General features: G+C 36.3%; 1 protein-coding gene across 4 annotated transcripts in view; it reads left to right on the top strand.

The window, feature by feature from the left end:
• The window catches only part of Klp68D (kinesin-like protein 68D), a 36,626-nt gene extending 19,673 nt beyond the window's left edge, over nucleotides 1-16,953 (top strand). For 2 of the 4 annotated variants that reach the window (XM_088260061.1, XM_088260060.1), the window contains 9 exons: nucleotides 727-920; nucleotides 1,549-1,713; nucleotides 2,673-2,809; nucleotides 4,542-4,724; nucleotides 5,723-5,955; nucleotides 6,687-6,787; nucleotides 8,594-8,827; nucleotides 10,736-10,928; nucleotides 12,020-16,953. In XM_088260061.1, coding sequence (XP_088116187.1) covers nucleotides 727-920; nucleotides 1,549-1,713; nucleotides 2,673-2,809; nucleotides 4,542-4,724; nucleotides 5,723-5,955; nucleotides 6,687-6,787; nucleotides 8,594-8,827; nucleotides 10,736-10,928; nucleotides 12,020-12,127 — 1,548 coding nt within the window. In that variant the 3' untranslated portion in view covers nucleotides 12,128-16,953. The remainder of the gene's footprint in view (nucleotides 1-726; nucleotides 921-1,548; nucleotides 1,714-2,672; nucleotides 2,810-4,541; nucleotides 4,725-5,722; nucleotides 5,956-6,686; nucleotides 6,788-8,593; nucleotides 8,828-10,735; nucleotides 10,929-12,019) is intronic. The other 2 variants (XM_088260062.1, XM_088260064.1) reach the window with 1 other exon arrangement.
• Nucleotides 16,954-17,460: the final 507 nt, after the last annotated feature.

Genomic DNA, 17,460 nt, shown 5'->3' with positions numbered 1-17,460 from the left:
TTTTTTTACTTTTTATAATTTTATACCATAGTCGATGCTATAAGAAACATATTTTTTTTATATACACCAGTAAACATGATTTATCGAAGCATCACTAATTTTGCCGTAAATCATGTTTTAAACATGTTTTGATATAAATCATGTCATTAATCATGTTTTGTATCTACCGTACATGTACGGCCATACTTCCGGACAGGTTAATTTAATCTTATAAATTTGATATAATCTTATAATTATGTATTAAATGTTAAATCCAAAACTGATTTTTTGAGTCTAGTAAGATATATTTTATTATTAAAAAATCACACAGTAAAAAAACAATTTTATGAAAATTGTTATGGCATTTTCAAAGGAATGTCATTCGTTTACTTTTAACCTTTTTCAAAACTCATAAAATTTTAGATTACCTACTGTTTTTGGTGTCAATAGCCTTAATTGCCAAATGGTCTGATGCCTGAAGTTTTTAGCACCGTAAAGGTGGAGACTGACCGGAGCATTTCGCCGTAACGTAACACGTTACGATGCGAGCATCCAGGCAGTCAGTACATCGAGCCGAGCGCTCCATTCATAGTTTCGGATGCTTGGTGATGATCGCCGCGAGCGATGTTACGACGAAATGCTCCGGTCAGTCTCCACCTTAAGGGAAGGGTAAAGAATCTCTTTACAAATTACGATTTTTGGTTGAAGAGAGCATGTGTTGATCATGTTTTTGTCATATGTCTCCAGGAATACACGGGCTTCTACATTCCGGACATGACCTCGGTGGTGTGCCGCTCGGCCGCAGACATGGTGAAAGTGATGAAGGCCGGCAACAGGAACCGGACCACGGGGAGAACGGACATGAACGAGCACTCCTCTCGGTCGCACGCCATCTTTCTCATCACCATCGAAATGGCGCAGAAGGGAACCGAGTCTATCAGGTAAAACGTGATGAAATCTATCACGCAAAATAGATGAAAGTCTATATTGAAAGCTGTCCTACTGCATGCCCAGATCTGATACAGAAGCATCTAGGCTTCCTGACAGATCTGCTCTTGCTAAGCAAATTTTTATTTTAACTAAGTTGCAAAATTTATTGAAAATGTGAAACAATATAAAATATTATCCCGATTTTACTGTGAATTTACATTAAAAAGCTTTCAATATACCTATCACTGCCAATCTAAATAAAAACAAGGTTGTAAGTCCATCACCAAATTTTCTAGAAGTAACCCAGTGTATAGATGAAAGTCTGAGTATTCCATGGCTTAACCTGGCATTTGGCTGGACGCAAAATATATGGAAATCTGAGCATTCCGTAGTAAGATAGAAAAGGGCCATGTCCGCCAAGTTGAACAGTAGTAAATACAGAGCGCATAGCCGACGGACAGAATGACACTCTAAAGTTAGGTATGCTGTGTCACCACGTGGCTGACACGGTCCAATTAGAATACCTCGGTGTCGGCCACAGGTAGCTGCATGGCAATCAACATTAAGGTTTTTAAAGTATTGGATCATAATCGGTGGAGAGATAATTAATTTGTTCACAATGTTCACTTGTTCCTTTAGGGTGGGCAAACTCAATCTGGTGGACTTGGCCGGCAGTGAGCGACAGGGCAAGACCAACGCCTCCGCGGACAGACTGCGGGAGGCTTCCAAGATCAACCAGGCCTTGTCCAGTCTCGGGAACGTCATCTCGGCGCTGGCCGAAAACTCACCGCACGTGCCATACAGGTAGTGCTTGATTATCATCAATATGTATCTATCAACATAGATGATGAAGAATACGGAAGTCTTGTTAATGGTGAATGTTACACGTGCGTAAAGTATCACTCCAACCAGTCTGGGCATTTGCAAGGCTTATGACTTATGTGATTACTTTATGTATGTGTAATTTTCACCATTCTACCCTTGTTTCTACCACTTCTTCTTTATGAGCCCTCTGACCTCCATCGCTGGATATAGGCCTCTTCCCCTTCTTTCCATTTCCTCCGAAGGTTGCTGCTTGCAGCCAGTTTCTAACCCCCACAGCGACTATGTCGTCGGACCATCTCTTTCGTTCTCCCAAGGTCTCCATCATAGAATTCTTGGGGTCCATCTTATGGGGTCCTGTCTTGCAATATGTCGTGCCCACTGCCATTTGAGTTTTGCCACGCGATCCATGATATCCTCTACTTTGATTACTCTACCGCACTATTTAATTTTCATATGTTATATTTACGCTTCAATTGAAAATGTCTTCTTATGCTACTTCTTCGGTAACATTTATGATTGAAATAAGTATGTTTTTTACTAGCAGAAACGTGCAAGATTCTTCTCAATTTATTTTATATACTAGGAGACGCTGAAAACATAATTTTCTTTTTTTTTCAAGCTTATGTTTTGAGTATGTAATGTATCCAAATTATGGTTCACAAATTCTGGATTTTATTCCATTTGTTCCAATTGTTCATATCATCATTTTTTTATTGAAAAATCTTTATATAAATAATACCTTAACAGAGCAAAATTCAAATGATCGAAATATTGTAAATAAATATGAAATACATATTCGTAATTTGACAGTCGATCATAATGCTTCTTTTTTTCTCTGTCCTTTACCCGCATCCAAATGGTGTATAGGGCACCGCATTGCATCGAGGCATTGCTAACTCAATCATTAATTGTATGCATCCATGTTTACTGTTTTTCAGAGATTCAAAGCTAACCAGAATTCTTCAAGACTCCTTGGGTGGAAACTCGAAGACAATCATGATAGCCAATATTGGACCCGCGTCGTACAATTATGAGGAAACGATAACGACATTGCGCTACTCACACAGAGCTAAAGGTACGTTAGATAACACTTCAGTTTTGACATCTCAGTATAGATGAAGAAGAATATGGAAATATTGGTATTTATAGGATTTATGACCCGATATAGGCTAGTTTAAGTGATCGCTTTATACGTGTGTACAATTCACCATTCTTATTCACACGCCATTACGGCAACTACATATTTTTACATGCAAGGGTTGCAACTAACTACATTGTATATATTATAGGTTTCTGAACCTATAATATATACAATGTAGTCCACCTCCGTAGTGTAATGGTCAGCACGCTCGGCTACCGTTCTGGAGGTCCCGGGTTCGATTCCCAAGGGGGGTATAATAAATATTTGTAAGTGATTTTTTCACTGTAATATTTATTTAATATTACCCTGGACTGGTACCTGAAGCGGAGGGCTGATCACCTTTCCTTCATGTGTAAACGATCAAGATAACACTGCGTTTATATGACGCAGTGCCCTATGCACGATTGGGTGCGGATAAGGGTTTTATTATTTTATTATTCTGAACCTTAGGCTTACGATCTGAAGGCAAAATTCCAAATTCATCAAATAACAACTATGAAAGGATTCTAACAACAGTGCATGTACGCAAAATGCAATTTATACGTTCAATAATGGGCAAAATTGTGTATGTTATACAAGTGTATAACGTGATCGCTTATTTTTCTTCTTTTTATGTCATGTGAGGTCCCCCTGACATTGACTATCACTAGAGAGTAATTGTCCTTGTCTCGGGCAGCTCTAAACAGCGCCTCGATAGCCCTGATCCCCGTCCAATCTTGTGCATAGAAGTGATCACATATAAAGTGATCAGGCACTTGATATGCTAAATGCCAAGTTGTAAGCCCTGGAATGCTCAGACTTCTAACTCATTTTGTATAAAAACTATAGATGCTTTGTCTCAAGTTGAGACACCTATAAAATATATTGTTACATCATCCGTAGGATGAGGTTAGCTGGGTAAAGCTGGTAAAAAAATGTTGCATCGGTACCTCTATCGGAGGGGCTAACTTTCCATTTTCCCTTTTTGTTTTTTTTTTTTTATTTGTATTCTTTTATTTTTGTCCGCCTCCGTAGTGTAATGGTCAGCACGCTCGGCTACCGTTCTGGAGGTCCCGGGTTCGATTCCCAAGGGGGGTAAAATAAATATTAGTGATTTTTTCACTGTCATATTTATTCAATATTACCCTGGACTGGTACCTGAAGCGGAGGGCTGATCACCTTTCCTTCATGTGTAAACGATCAAGATAACACTGCGTTTATATGACGCAGTGCCCTATGCACCATTGGGGTGCGGATAAGGGTTTTATTATTATTATTATTATTTTAATCACAATTTATACAAATTTAGAACTTCTTTTTTTTTTGCAGAGACCCACCAAGCCACCTTGTGTGTCTTGTCGGTGGAGTTCTTTTTTAATACATTTTTTATTGTTTTTAACGATTTTAACCTAATATAGACACAAAAACGAGAAAAAAATTAAGAATATAAACATTTTACAATTTTCATAAAATTAACTCTTGATCATTTACCCATTCCTTTATTTTGCCCTTGTTCCATATTTTATTTTGACATCTAACATCCGTCGGCAACAAATTAAAAATGTTCGGAACGATATATTGCAGTGTTTGACTCCCATATTTACTGTTAATTCTTGGGACTATCAAACCTTCGTTGTGTGTAAATCGTGTATCATGGTTGTGTACTAAAGAATTTCGATCCTTGCAGCCATCAAGAACAAGCCGGTTCGAAACGAGGATCCGAAGGATGCCAAGCTGCACGAGTACAAGGAGGAGATCGCCCGGCTCCGCCAGCTGCTGCAGGAGAGGAAGGCCGTCGAGAGGAAGAAGGAGAAGCCCAAGAAGGCGCCCAGGAACAAGACCAGCTCGCCGCTGCCTCCGGAAAACAATGGTGGGAATTTTATTTTACTATGTTTTTCCGCCTCTATGGAGTAATTACGGACAAGATTACTTGTAATCACAAAATTAGTATACTAGTATAGGACCCTAATTAGTATACTAATTTGGGTCGGGGTTGATGAAAGAACTGCCCGACAACAATGTATTAACACCTTCAGGACTGATCCCACGTCATCATGGATTTATAGGTAGTCAAACTCAATGGCCATCCATTTAGTAAAGCAAAACATGTGTTCATTAGAAAATAAATTCATGCCACTTTATCCGGGATTGATCCTTAAACGTTGGATTAAATTTCCACGCCAGCACAAGGCTGGTCTTCTTCTTCTTTCTGTGCCACATCTAACGAAGATCGGCGATCATCATGGCTATCTTCAATTTTGAAGCTGCAGCTCGGAACAGAGATTTGGTGCTTCTGCCAAACCATTGTCGTAGGTTTTTCAGCCATTAATCTTTCCTTGTATGATTAGGTAGAGAAGACGATATTTTTCATTTCTCATGACTTGTCCGAAGTACATCAGCTTTCTCTGCTTGATAGTGGGTAGGAATTCCTTATTGGTATTCATCCGTCGGTGACCCGATCACGCCACGAAACTCGCAGGATCTTGCGATAGAGACTCATTTCAAACGTCTCTATTCGGTTTTCCAGTGCCTGTGTGAGTGTCCATCCCTCCATTCCATAGAGAGCAATTGGGAAGACATAGCACTTCAACATACGTTTCCCAAGTTCAAGGTTTAAGTTTCGGGACAAAAACACTTTATTCATTTTGGCAAAGACATTTCGGGCCTGCTCTAATCTGCTTCTGACTTCTTGACTCATGTCCCACTTTTCGTTGACTTGCCACTTTATCCGGGATTGATCCTTAAACGTTGGATTAAATTTCCACGCCAGCACAGGGCTGGTCTTCAAGGTGTTAAATTAATGATGGAGAAGGATACAGGTTAGAACTGGAAAGCAAGATGTGTTACCTAATAATTGCACCTGCCCAGTTTCAGGGGAGGTGGAGGCCATCACGCTGGAGCTGGAGAACCAGAGCCAGGAGGCGGAGTCGCACATCGAGGCGGAGCGCTGCAAGAGCTCGGAGCTGGAGGCCAAGATCCAGCTGCTGCAGGACCGCCTGGTGCAGGGCGGCGGCGAGAAGGACATCCTCAACGAGCTCAACCAGAGCCAGATCATACTCGAGCAGCGCAGCATCGAGATCTCCGAGAGAAAGAAGAGAGAGGTAATTGTTTTTTAAACCCATCGGCCTATCAGCCGCCAAACGTTGGCGGTAAGTATGTTTTTAAATTCGAATAACAGCCGCATTTAAGCCACGCCCACATCCGTGGTAGTTCATATTATAATGATACTTTAGTGTGTTATCTACAAATCAGTAAAGAAGGCTTTTTGTAATGCATTATTTTTTATAATTTTTATATACTTTTTAAATGTAAAGCTGTACAATTCCCGAACAAATAAAGTAAAATAAAAATAAAACCTGCATCCCATGTGTCAAAGCTCACTCTCAAGACCTACGTGAGTCATGTAGCTCACGACCTGTCTTGGTGGTAAGAGCTTCACCTTCTCAGAGTCTAGTAGCGGCCCTCCAAGGACTTGTGACATCGATTGCGAGCGAGTGCGTCACAATTTTAGAGAATGTGGATATTATAATTATAATTACACTATGAAATTACAAAATTACACTAATTAAAAATACCTCCATGCATGCATGAAGGTAAATTAAAAAACAAATAGCAAAAACACTTTTTCTTTGTGCATTGTTGAATTTTTCACAAACAATAAGAAACATACTTGAAGCTAGAAGTTTTACGAAGCCTTGTGTCGATTTTTTAATGTCCAATTATGGATTATCGCTTAAAGAATTGATCTGTTAATTTCAAGAAAAAATCTCGAATTCTCAAAGAAAATGTTCTTGAATGGATCCCCAAAATTTTTACTTTATTTTTTTCCTAGGTTGAAATGCAACAAAAAATCGACTTGGAAGAAGAAACGACCGCCATTGTCAACAATACATTCGCTACACTCCAACAAGAAGTTGACCACAAAACAAGCAGGTAATATTGTACACAAAATTTATGAAATTATGTTTTATAAACATTAAAGTTATGTTTTATAAGTGTGTTGAGATGGTTTGGACATGTAGAACGAATGAGTGAGTAAAGAACGTTAAAACAAATTTATGAGGCGAATGTAATTGGAAAAAAGAGCAGAGGAAGACCGAGAAAAACTTGGAACCATCAGGTATGCCAAATACTTGAAAGCGGTCATGTTAGGAGTCAAAACAATCGGCGGGTATGTATGAGGAGATGCATGAACGTGGAAGAGGCGAAGAATATTTGGATAGACAGAGTGGTGTGGCGTACTATTCTCTATGCCCACCCCTGCGGGGAAGCAGCGTGATGGTTAGTTAGTTAGTTAGTTAGTATTAAAAAATCTTTAAAAGTAAAAATCATTATAGAATCAAGTTTATGTTTGCGTTCATTAATATGAACTTAGCCGACTTGAACAAAGGGATCGAAATCCCCCAAATATGAATTTTAATTCCATAACTAGTATTATAAGAACTACTTACTCCATATTGTTTTGCAATTTTAAAAATAATAAATAAGAAAAAAAATATATAATTTGTAATCATTAAGTGTTTCAACATATTGTTTTTGATAAAAAGCGCAATAAGTCAGTACCGCGAGATCTAAATACTCATATCGCTCACTCCTTTCAACAACATCATACATCAAAAAACTTGATTTTTCAGGAGATCGTGTTTAAAGTTTAAGAATATAATAAAATGTATTTAAAATAAATATCAAGCCACTTATTGAACTTTTTACTGTGCAACACATCTTTTTAGTTAAAACCTGAAGGTTTCTTCTCCATTTGAAAAATAAGTAGTTTATTTAAAAAATATGGAAGTGAAACATGGAGTTGGCAAAAGAAGGATGAAAGTAGACTGAATGCAGTCGAAATCTGATCTCTCAGAAGAATGTGCGACAAAACGATGTATGATGGATGTACGAATAGTGAAATAAGGAAGGAATGCAAAGCTGAGATAAGCATTATCGATAAAATTAAGAAAGGTGTGTTGAGCTGGTTTGGACATGTAGAACGAATGAGTGAGGAAAGAACGGTAAAACAAATTTATGAGGCGAATGTTAGCGGGAAAAGAAGCAGAGGAAGACCGGGGAAAACTTGGCACAATCAGGTATGTCAAATACTTGAAAGCGGCCGGGTCAGGAGTCGTAATAATCGTCGGGTATGTATGAGGAGATGCATGAATGTAGAAGAGGCAAAGAATGTTTGCAAAGACAGAGTGGTGTGGCGTTCGATTCTCTCTGCCTACCCCTGCGGGGAAGCGGCGTGATGGTTAGTTAGTTAGTTAGTATTTAAAGTAAATATCAAGCCACTTATTGAACTTTTTACTGTGCAACAGATTTTTTTTAGTTAAAATCTGAAGGTTTTTCTCCATTTGAAAAATATTTAGTATATTTAAAAAAATAATTAAACAATACCTTTTCTTCAAAATGAAAAAACAACACTTTCTGCCCTGTGGCGGGTAAATATTAAGTTTAAAATATGCCACTTTTGCTGGGATATAGTACATTTTCTGGGCATTCCGAAAACATACTGCGGGCACAACTGAAAAATGACGATTTTTTAAATATGACGTTGTTGAAAGGAGTGAGCGATATGACCAACAGACATGAATAGGAAGGTAGAGGAAAGACAATTGAGATGGCCGTATACATTGTATTATATTTTAAACTTAAAAACCGATCTTCAAAAAAAAAATCAAGTTTTTTGGTTTACGACGTTGTTGAAAGGAGTGAGCGATATTTGAAATGTGAACGCACTTGTTGCAGGCTGAAGAAGTGCATGGCCAAGTACGCGTCGGTGCGCGAGGAGATGGTGGAGACGCGCGAGGCGCACGACCAGGAGCGGCGGGAGCGGGAGGCGCAGCAGGAGGAGCTCATCACGGAGCTCAAGCGCAAGCTGCTGCTGGCAGACAACTTCGTGCCCGAGGCCGGCCGCGCGCTCGTCTACCGCGTGCGCTACAATGAGGACACGGACGAGTGGGAGATACCCCACGACTACAGGTGAGCGCGCGCAATATCGCGGACCCACTTTCGCTTTTATTTTATCGTTAATTGATTTGGCATCAACTTACCATTTTAGTGCTGAGATTTTTTTCTTATTTGTACGCTAAAACTGCTGAAGATTTTTTTTTATTATATGTGTAAAAATCAACAATATTTTTCTCAATTATTGGCCGCTTTTTAGTTTTTCTTTCTGGTATTAGTGGAGAATATATTTTGTACTAAATCTACTTATATACATATACTTAAAAATAAATCGAATTTTCAAAAAAACATTCTGGTGGTCCCGGGTTTCTTTTCCCAGGGGGGGGTCAAATAAATATAAGTGATTTTTTCACTCTAATATTTATTTAATAATACCCTGGACTGGTACCTGAAGCGGAGGGCTGATCACCTTTCCTTCATATGTAAACGATCAAGATAACACTGCGTTTATATGAAGCAGTGCCCTATGCACCATTGGGGTGCGGATAAGGGTTTTATTATTATTATTTTTTTTTAAAAACACATAATTTTCATTCACAAGAATGTGTCAAAGTCACATGAATTTAATAGATTTATATTATCCACTGACACTTCGTGATGGAATTGCATTTTTAATTTATTATTAGATTAAAACCAATATTTTTAGCTTTTCCACTTTTTTTTTTTTTTTTTTTTTTTTTTTTTTTGTGAAAAAAAGTGGAAAAGCTAAAAATATTGGTTTTAATCTAATAATAAATTTAAAAAAAAGTCACATGAATTTGGCTTGTCCTCAGTGTTTTCACAATTGATCACTATCGGACGATTCCGACAATGCGGGGGCGAAAACATATATATATAAAAAAATGTATTTCTATTTTTCTCTATTGTGTCTATATTTTTGCCCAATCGGCCAATCAACATAACCTTCCAGCTCCAGCTCGACCGCTAAAATACACTATTCATCCTTCTTTTGCCAGCTCTATACTTCACTTCCATAGATTATGGTTATTACCAGGACTGAAGTGCACTGTTTGTCATTATAATAATAATGTTATTTATTGTTCCGGTATTCACTTTGTGGTAAAACATGATTTAAAATATGAATAAAACACTTGTTTTTTACCACTTGAGAATTAAATTGTTATGAAAAGTTTCATCTGCGGGATTAATATAAACTATAGTTTATATATAGACATTTGTAGCTTCCGTAACTAGTTGTAACAATATAATTCTCAAGTGGTAAAAAACAGGTGTTTTATTTATAATAATTCCCTTCTTCCTTTGCCCTCCTTATTATCGTCTTTTGTTAATTGGTAATTGGTATATTAATATGTAATTTATGTTTTTTTTTAAATGTCAATTTGTAATTTATGTTTTTTAAATGTTCAAGTACTATCTACCCTCTGATTGCAAACGGCTATATATGGTATCAAACGTTTTGATCAATATCACTAGTCCGTCTTTGGTCAGTTGGAAGATATTGCTTTTTAGCAATAAGCCCGCCAATGTACTTTTTATTTTCTGTACATGAAGTTTAAATAAATAAATAAACAATTATATATTATCAGGGAAATATGCGAGATCAAAGATGTCGTTAGGTGGGAAGGCAACGAAGGAGACAATGGTATGCTCATGTGAAGAGAATGGAACCATCCAGACTCTCCCACATCGCAGCGTACAGCCAACCCCATGATAGACTACTCTCGGGCAGACCACCAAAGAGATGGGTCGATAGCTGGGAATCGACATCACAGGAGGCTAATCCCTCTTATAACAGGCCACAAGGCCTACAACAAGATGAAGTAGAAGATATATTGTAACTTAAAGAGTGCCATTGTTATCAAGGAGCATTCTAGTTTAGCTGTGTAATTTATCTTTGTCTATTTTTTCCCCCTTGTCTCGTTGTAATTCTCGACTAATTCCTCTGTAATCTCTCCATTCCAGGAGGGAAGACGACTCCCAGACGATAGTTCGCCCGATGGCCTTCCCGGGAAGACGCCGCCCCATCAGCGAGACTGTCCGCGGGCGTCCAGAACTTCGGTACAAATGCGAGAACCTTCTGGAGCTCAAGATGGAAGTGCTGGGGTCCACCACCAAGGCGTACAAGAAGCCTACCGTACCCGCTGCACTTAGAGAGGTACGAAAAAAATACTAATCAGCAGAAACTAACCTGGTACTGTTAACACACTTCGGACGGGAAAGGTATTTCTAACCGTTCGGTCAGAGGACGCCCATGCCGCAAATATCTTTGCGACTTATACGAGGACATAAGCTGTTTGACGTATGAGGAGCTGAACAGGAGTTTCGCAAAATAGACCGGAGTGTTGAAGGAGGTGTCATCTGTGGCTGCAGACTAATCCGCAGGATTGAAACAAATGAAATAAGAGTAGGTCAATTGATGCTTTAGGACGGGAACGGTATTTAAAACTTCTGCGCAGGCCTCATTCCAAAGGCAAAAAATTAGGAATTATCCAATGTTTTTATGAATATTATATACCATTCTCGGTTTTTTCATCAACCCCGACCCTAAATAGTATACATACTAATTAGGGTCGTATACTTATCATTAGTAATCCCATACTCAACTCCGATCTGTACAATGTTTTTGGCATCCTTATAAGTGTCTCCCGCTCTCTACCAACAGACACTTAGCATTTCCTGCAAACAACGTTTCAATTGTTATACCCTATTTTTCCCCATTTCTGGCTAAAATATATAATCCAGTAGTGTCTTTTAAATATATTTCACTCTCCTAGATTAACCTTTCCGGGAGTACAATAATTGATGTCTGATTTTATCTGGGGAGTGGGTTCTTTTAACATGAAAAAAAAATGTTTTTCACGAAATGGATGTATTATTTAGATAGAAATTATGTAAAAATAGTAAAAAAATAAATAAAACTCACCATCTCTAGATTTTATTTCATAACAAAATTACATTTAAATATCCACAGATGTCATTGCCAAGTTACATGATACCAACTGACAGACGGACTTCGACGTTCATTAATGTCCTTTGAGAAAAAATCGAACCGATGTTTATTTACGTCCATACTCCCGTAAAGGTTAAAGAATCTTGCCTTAGTTATCAGTTATCATTGTGTCGATCTGACACATTGTCATGTGCACCACTGGCTGCAGATAGGGGTCAGAAAAACTCACTATTGAAGAACCCAGAGCCTTCGCCACTTGAAACGAGTTGTTTTGAACAATTTTTATTTACCCTCAGGTCCTCAACTCGGCGCTGACACGAGAGGCCGACTTGGAGATCAAGAAACCGATGACGGCCCGCAGGCGGCCAACCACCGCGCACCACAAGACGCAAGGCGTGCGGTGAACGGCGGTCACTGTCCGCCGCTCCTATCTCCCTCCATGGTACTTCTACGCACTAGCACTGCCGCTTATCGTGAAATCACCACCGACTTGCCCCACCACATAACCGCTCCCGTTTTCAGGGCGTGAGTTAATAACCAAATTACTGGAAAGCGGCCGACGCATTTCACATTAGAATGAATGCATTGTATTTGTTGTTCTAGTACCCTTTGTCAATTGAAAGAGCGTTGACCGTTTTGTAGGAATTTGACCTTGAAACTTAGCTAGGCAGCCGCAACATGTTGATTATTTTGCAAACTGATCAAAAATTAGCTTTCTGTGCCCTGTATTTAAAATGGGGGCATCGCAATGTACAAATGCCACATTTTCTGGTACTTGCCTGATGTTGATACCTGATTTCAAATAATATGTAAATTGTCTTTGGTAAAGTTCATAGATATTATCGCAATATAGAAGAGGATTGACGTTTTAATGAGTTTAATCCATATTAATTATTATAGAACTGTTATCTAAATTTCAGTCATCAAAATACTCTAAAAGTTTCATTAACACATTGATAACGACGATTTTTGATTGTTTATAAAAATCTGTCAATTTCTTTTATAATTATTTATAGGTTTCATATTAATGCCACTATGATTTTTTAATGTTGGTAAGCTAAAGACCCATCACCCGAAACGCAAGAATCAAACTTATATAATTTAATTCACAAAACTACATAGTAAATATGTGGGTGACTTCACTCTTATGAAAAAATTATAATATGTAAAATATGTTAGCAATTCAATTGAACATTCCTATTTTTTAACATTTTAAATGTGAAAAAAAAATCCTGATTAATAACTTCAACGAAGTTCATTGAATCGTTGAATATATTTCTACTACTCTTCTATTTCATGTTGATTTCTATGGATTTTACCATAGACAATTCACATATTCAAAGTTAGGAAGTAAATCTCCATATAAAGGATAAAATGCATAATTTAGACATTGCTCCGTTTATTATCAATGTCCTTCAACATCATTCGAAATAATTCTTGGATATATGTATTTTGTTAGTTCAACATGTTGCTTGTAATAATATGCGTCTGTATAGAAAATAAATGCGATTTTTTAGAATTTTTATGAGCAATTTCATGCTTCTTTTTGCTCTCTAACTATGTATGTACTTTTTCGTATTATTTTTATTTACCAAAGGTGCAGGTTACCTTATGTTTAAACTTTGTTAGATATTTTAATTTTTTACCATTGGTTCATATTTATCCTTACTAAAAAGGTGATACGTTATTTTTTCATGTGTTGAAAATCCTTGTGTTAATTCAAAAACTCGTAACCTCACATTCCTATCATGTTATCAATTAATAATATATATGTATATGCTGGTTAAAAAGGTGCATTAACTAACGTTTAAGGCTTAGAAAATAGCAATTTAAAAATTGGCACTTGAATTCAGCCGATATTTCTTGATACAATTGCATTTTAATATTAAATTCCAATGTTTTTTATTTTGTAAACTAATTTTGTCTTCTAATATGTAGTATCTTTTTAATAAAAATCAAGCGTGATTTGTGATTCTGTTAAAATTTGCCGCTCTCTGCATTCTTCAACCCTTATCCGCACCCCATGGTGCATAGAGCACTGCATCATGTAAACGCAATGTTATCTGGAAGGAAAGGTGATCAGCCCTCCGCTTCAGGTACCAGTCCACTAGAGTGAAAAAATCACTTATATTTATTTGACCCCCCTTGGGAAACAAACCAGAGATCTCCAGTACGGTAGTCAAGCAGGCTGATCATTACACTACGGAGGCGGACAACTCTCTGCATAGGGCCCTTTTATTCCAGTATATTTTGGTTGAACTAGGATGAATCCATAGAGAATATATGTAATTTGTAAGAGCGTCTTCATTCTCTTTATTCTTCAACCTCCAGTGCTAATAGACCAGTAGCAGCCCCCTATCGGCAGATTTCTATGTGTTCCGTTTGGTATCCCAACTCAGGTTACCGGACTACCTGTTGTTCTGATACTTTGAGAATGCACGTCTAAGAAGATGCAAGATATGCTTTAGTCCCTAGCTTTACCACATTCACCATATACTACTTCAGATTCATTTGTCTCACAACTATTTCGCCTTGCAAGGACAAATGTACAATATCTGTCAATACACAGAATCGTCAATCGTATTTGATTTTCATTAATATGTAGTACAATATTATTGAATCCCATGAATAAGACACCGGTTCAATTAATAAATAATAACAAATGTTGCCAGCAAAATGGTTGAGTGACAAATAGCTACTTTTTAAGAGACGCATTTGAAACGCTGTAACTTTCTTATGTAGTCATGCACAGTTATGTGTTGCCATGACTTTAAAATAAAATAGTACAGCAACATAATGACTTGACAAAGTTATAGCGTGTCTTCATATGTGTCTCCCCAAAAGAAACCATTTGTCATTCGTGCCCTTTGGTTGGCCATAGACAACATATTTTAAAATATTTTTATTAACGCATTTCAAAAGTATCAATATTTTTTCTGCTTAATTTCTCTAAAGAGCTAACCAAATAAATATATTATATTGTAATATGTATTTTTATACCATTGATGGAAGTGTCACGTACCAATTAATAACATAAATAATAATGCAATCTGTAAAATTAAAAAATGATTTATCTTTTAAATGTCCAAGCACAATATTTTACAGCGTTATTCACTAATGTGCAACTATTACTTGTTGTGTTTGAATGTCGTTTTATTTTCAATATTTATTTATTTAAATAATTTCAATTACTGATTATTGTTGACCCTTTATTTTACTTTGAACGCAGCTCTCCATTTTTCCCTATCGATTTGTCAATTTTATTTTTCATTTGAATTTAACCCTCTAATAGGCACAATATCATACAATAATAGTAATGTTTATCAGAAATAATTAATTTTCATTGATTGATTTGGCAGTCACTTGTGATAAAATCTATCCATTTTTAATTTAAGTTTTACTTAGTAAACACTACTATTTCTTAAAACCTTCTGTGACACGTGTTTCGATGCATTCCGCATCGCATACGGTGTTTGTATTGCGGTGGATTTTAAGAAATAGTGGTATTTACTAAGTAAAACTTAAATTAAAAAAGAAATAATTTATCTAGTAATGCAAAACTTCTCAACAGTGACATCTTTATCTCACTTATACAAACTTATCACAATCTTGAAAATAATGAAATTCATTCCGATTGCAAAAAATATGTTCGTACAAAACATTCTGCTACCGTTTGCTGCTTGGAATATCACATATTTATAACTTGTAATAACTGCATGCTTTTATAAGATGTACAAATAATAGCTTTATATATTTATTTCTAATCAACTGAACAATATTTTTGTATATTAAATTAAATGATCTCACTTAAGTCAAACGCGATTGGTGTTGATGCCTTCTGAAGATACGTCGAGTCTATAAAAATTTACCATAAGGCTAATTTTACATCACCGTGTTAAAATTAAGAGGCTTATTCTGGTGGTACTTTTTAGAAAGACGCCATTATTACGCAATTTTTACATGAATGGATAGTGAATTCACCATTCCGTAACTAGATAGTATTTTAATAGGAATATTTCTGTATAATTTAGCAAATTTTAAATGATGTTTTTTTTGGCAGCTTTCGTTTTATTTCGTAAGCTGCTTTTTGTGAATAGTAACGTGCAATTTTTAGTAATTTTTACAAAGAAATCCAAAGCTTTTATTTTAGGAAATAATATTTATTATTATTTATGACATTATGAATGCTAAGTATTTTTTTACATGTTTGTTATTTGACATTTAAAGGAAGGAATATTTTATCAAAGTGTAAACTGCAATAAATTAGATGATTTATAAAGGCATGTATCAAAAATTCTATATTGCATCGTATTTACTCCATCTCAATCTAAGAGTAGGTATGAAATTGCGTGGTTAAGGAAACGCATTTATTTTAAGACTTAACTATATGCGATCCCAGTTTGGAGGTTCTAGGAATCATTAAAAGTGTGTGCTTAAACACTAATCAAGATGCGTTTGAAACTTGTGGCTAAAACATCACCAGATCATAAAATTCAAGTATGAATAAAACATCAAACTTCAGAGGGAATTTTGATTCTGGTAAATAGATACTTGCCATGATTTTTTTTAAAGGTATCTCAACTAGATGTGAAACATGTATCATTCTTCCCTTTTTTATGAAAGAAGATGGAAGTTTGAGCATTCCAGGGCTTACGACTTACGGCTACTCAAACATCCATCTTCATTAATAAAAAAACGAAAAATGATACGTGTTTCATATCGAGTTGAGACACTTTTGAAATTGGCATCTCTTCCGTAGAGGGAATAATCCAGTATCCGATATAATATGTAATAATGCCGTGATCCCTATCTATGATATTACGAAGAACATTTCTTTAACATTTAAATTATTTTCTTGCAGTTTACCTTTGATTGATAAGTTACCATTGTATTCCATGAAGGTTTGTGATTATTTCAAGTATCGGGTTGTCGGAAATTGACTGTTATGTGATTTTGCCATTGTTATTTAGAGAGACGTGACTTTTCATGGACTAAGAAATGAGAGAGTTGTCACAACGCAATATGGGCTGCCATATTGCTATACCCTTTGAGATTTCCTTGTATGTATTGAAATTTATTTTGTTACTTGCTTTCTAAATGTATTGTTTTTCTTACTTTATGAAGATATTATTTTCTAGTCCATTTTTAGTCTGTGTATCTGAATAAATGTTATTAAATCTAGTCATTGAATATAAATATTTACCTTTTTCTGTATAATTTTGTGACTAATATTAATAAAGCAATGTAAAAATCATAAATGTGTTTTTATTACCCTTCTTTATTAAAAATATTAATACTTTTTATTTAATTGTTTTGCATTGAACGTGAATATTGAGAGGCCGCCCATCGAATAATTCTATTATTGAAATGTCATTCAATACAACACATTAAAAATAAGTTTTCCAAAATGGTATACGGGCACTGAAGGGGAGTTTATAGAGCAGGCCATATATGATTTAAAGCCAGACATTACAGTTGGATATTGAGATTCAAACTGCATACCCATTTGATAGAGAAAGTGATCCAGTCTGTGCAAGTACAGTACTAGCACAGCATTAGCGCTCCATCTAGAGTGATCGTTTTCAATATACACCGACAGTTAATGCATGGCAAAAAACAAAATAACGTCTTCATTGGAAAAGTTTCAGTTGTGTGGGCAGCTCGTGTTGCTCTCAAATGGGTCATAAGATAAATACCCTGCCTACCCCTTAAACCAGTGCATTATATTTATAAGCAA

This window comes from Brachycentrus maculatus, unplaced genomic scaffold, assembly GCF_059751285.1.
Source record: "Brachycentrus maculatus isolate JH-2025_06_01 unplaced genomic scaffold, ASM5975128v1 h1tg000122l, whole genome shotgun sequence".
NCBI classification, from domain to species: domain Eukaryota; kingdom Metazoa; phylum Arthropoda; class Insecta; order Trichoptera; family Brachycentridae; genus Brachycentrus; species Brachycentrus maculatus.
This window is presented reverse-complemented; position numbering and strand designations above follow the sequence as displayed.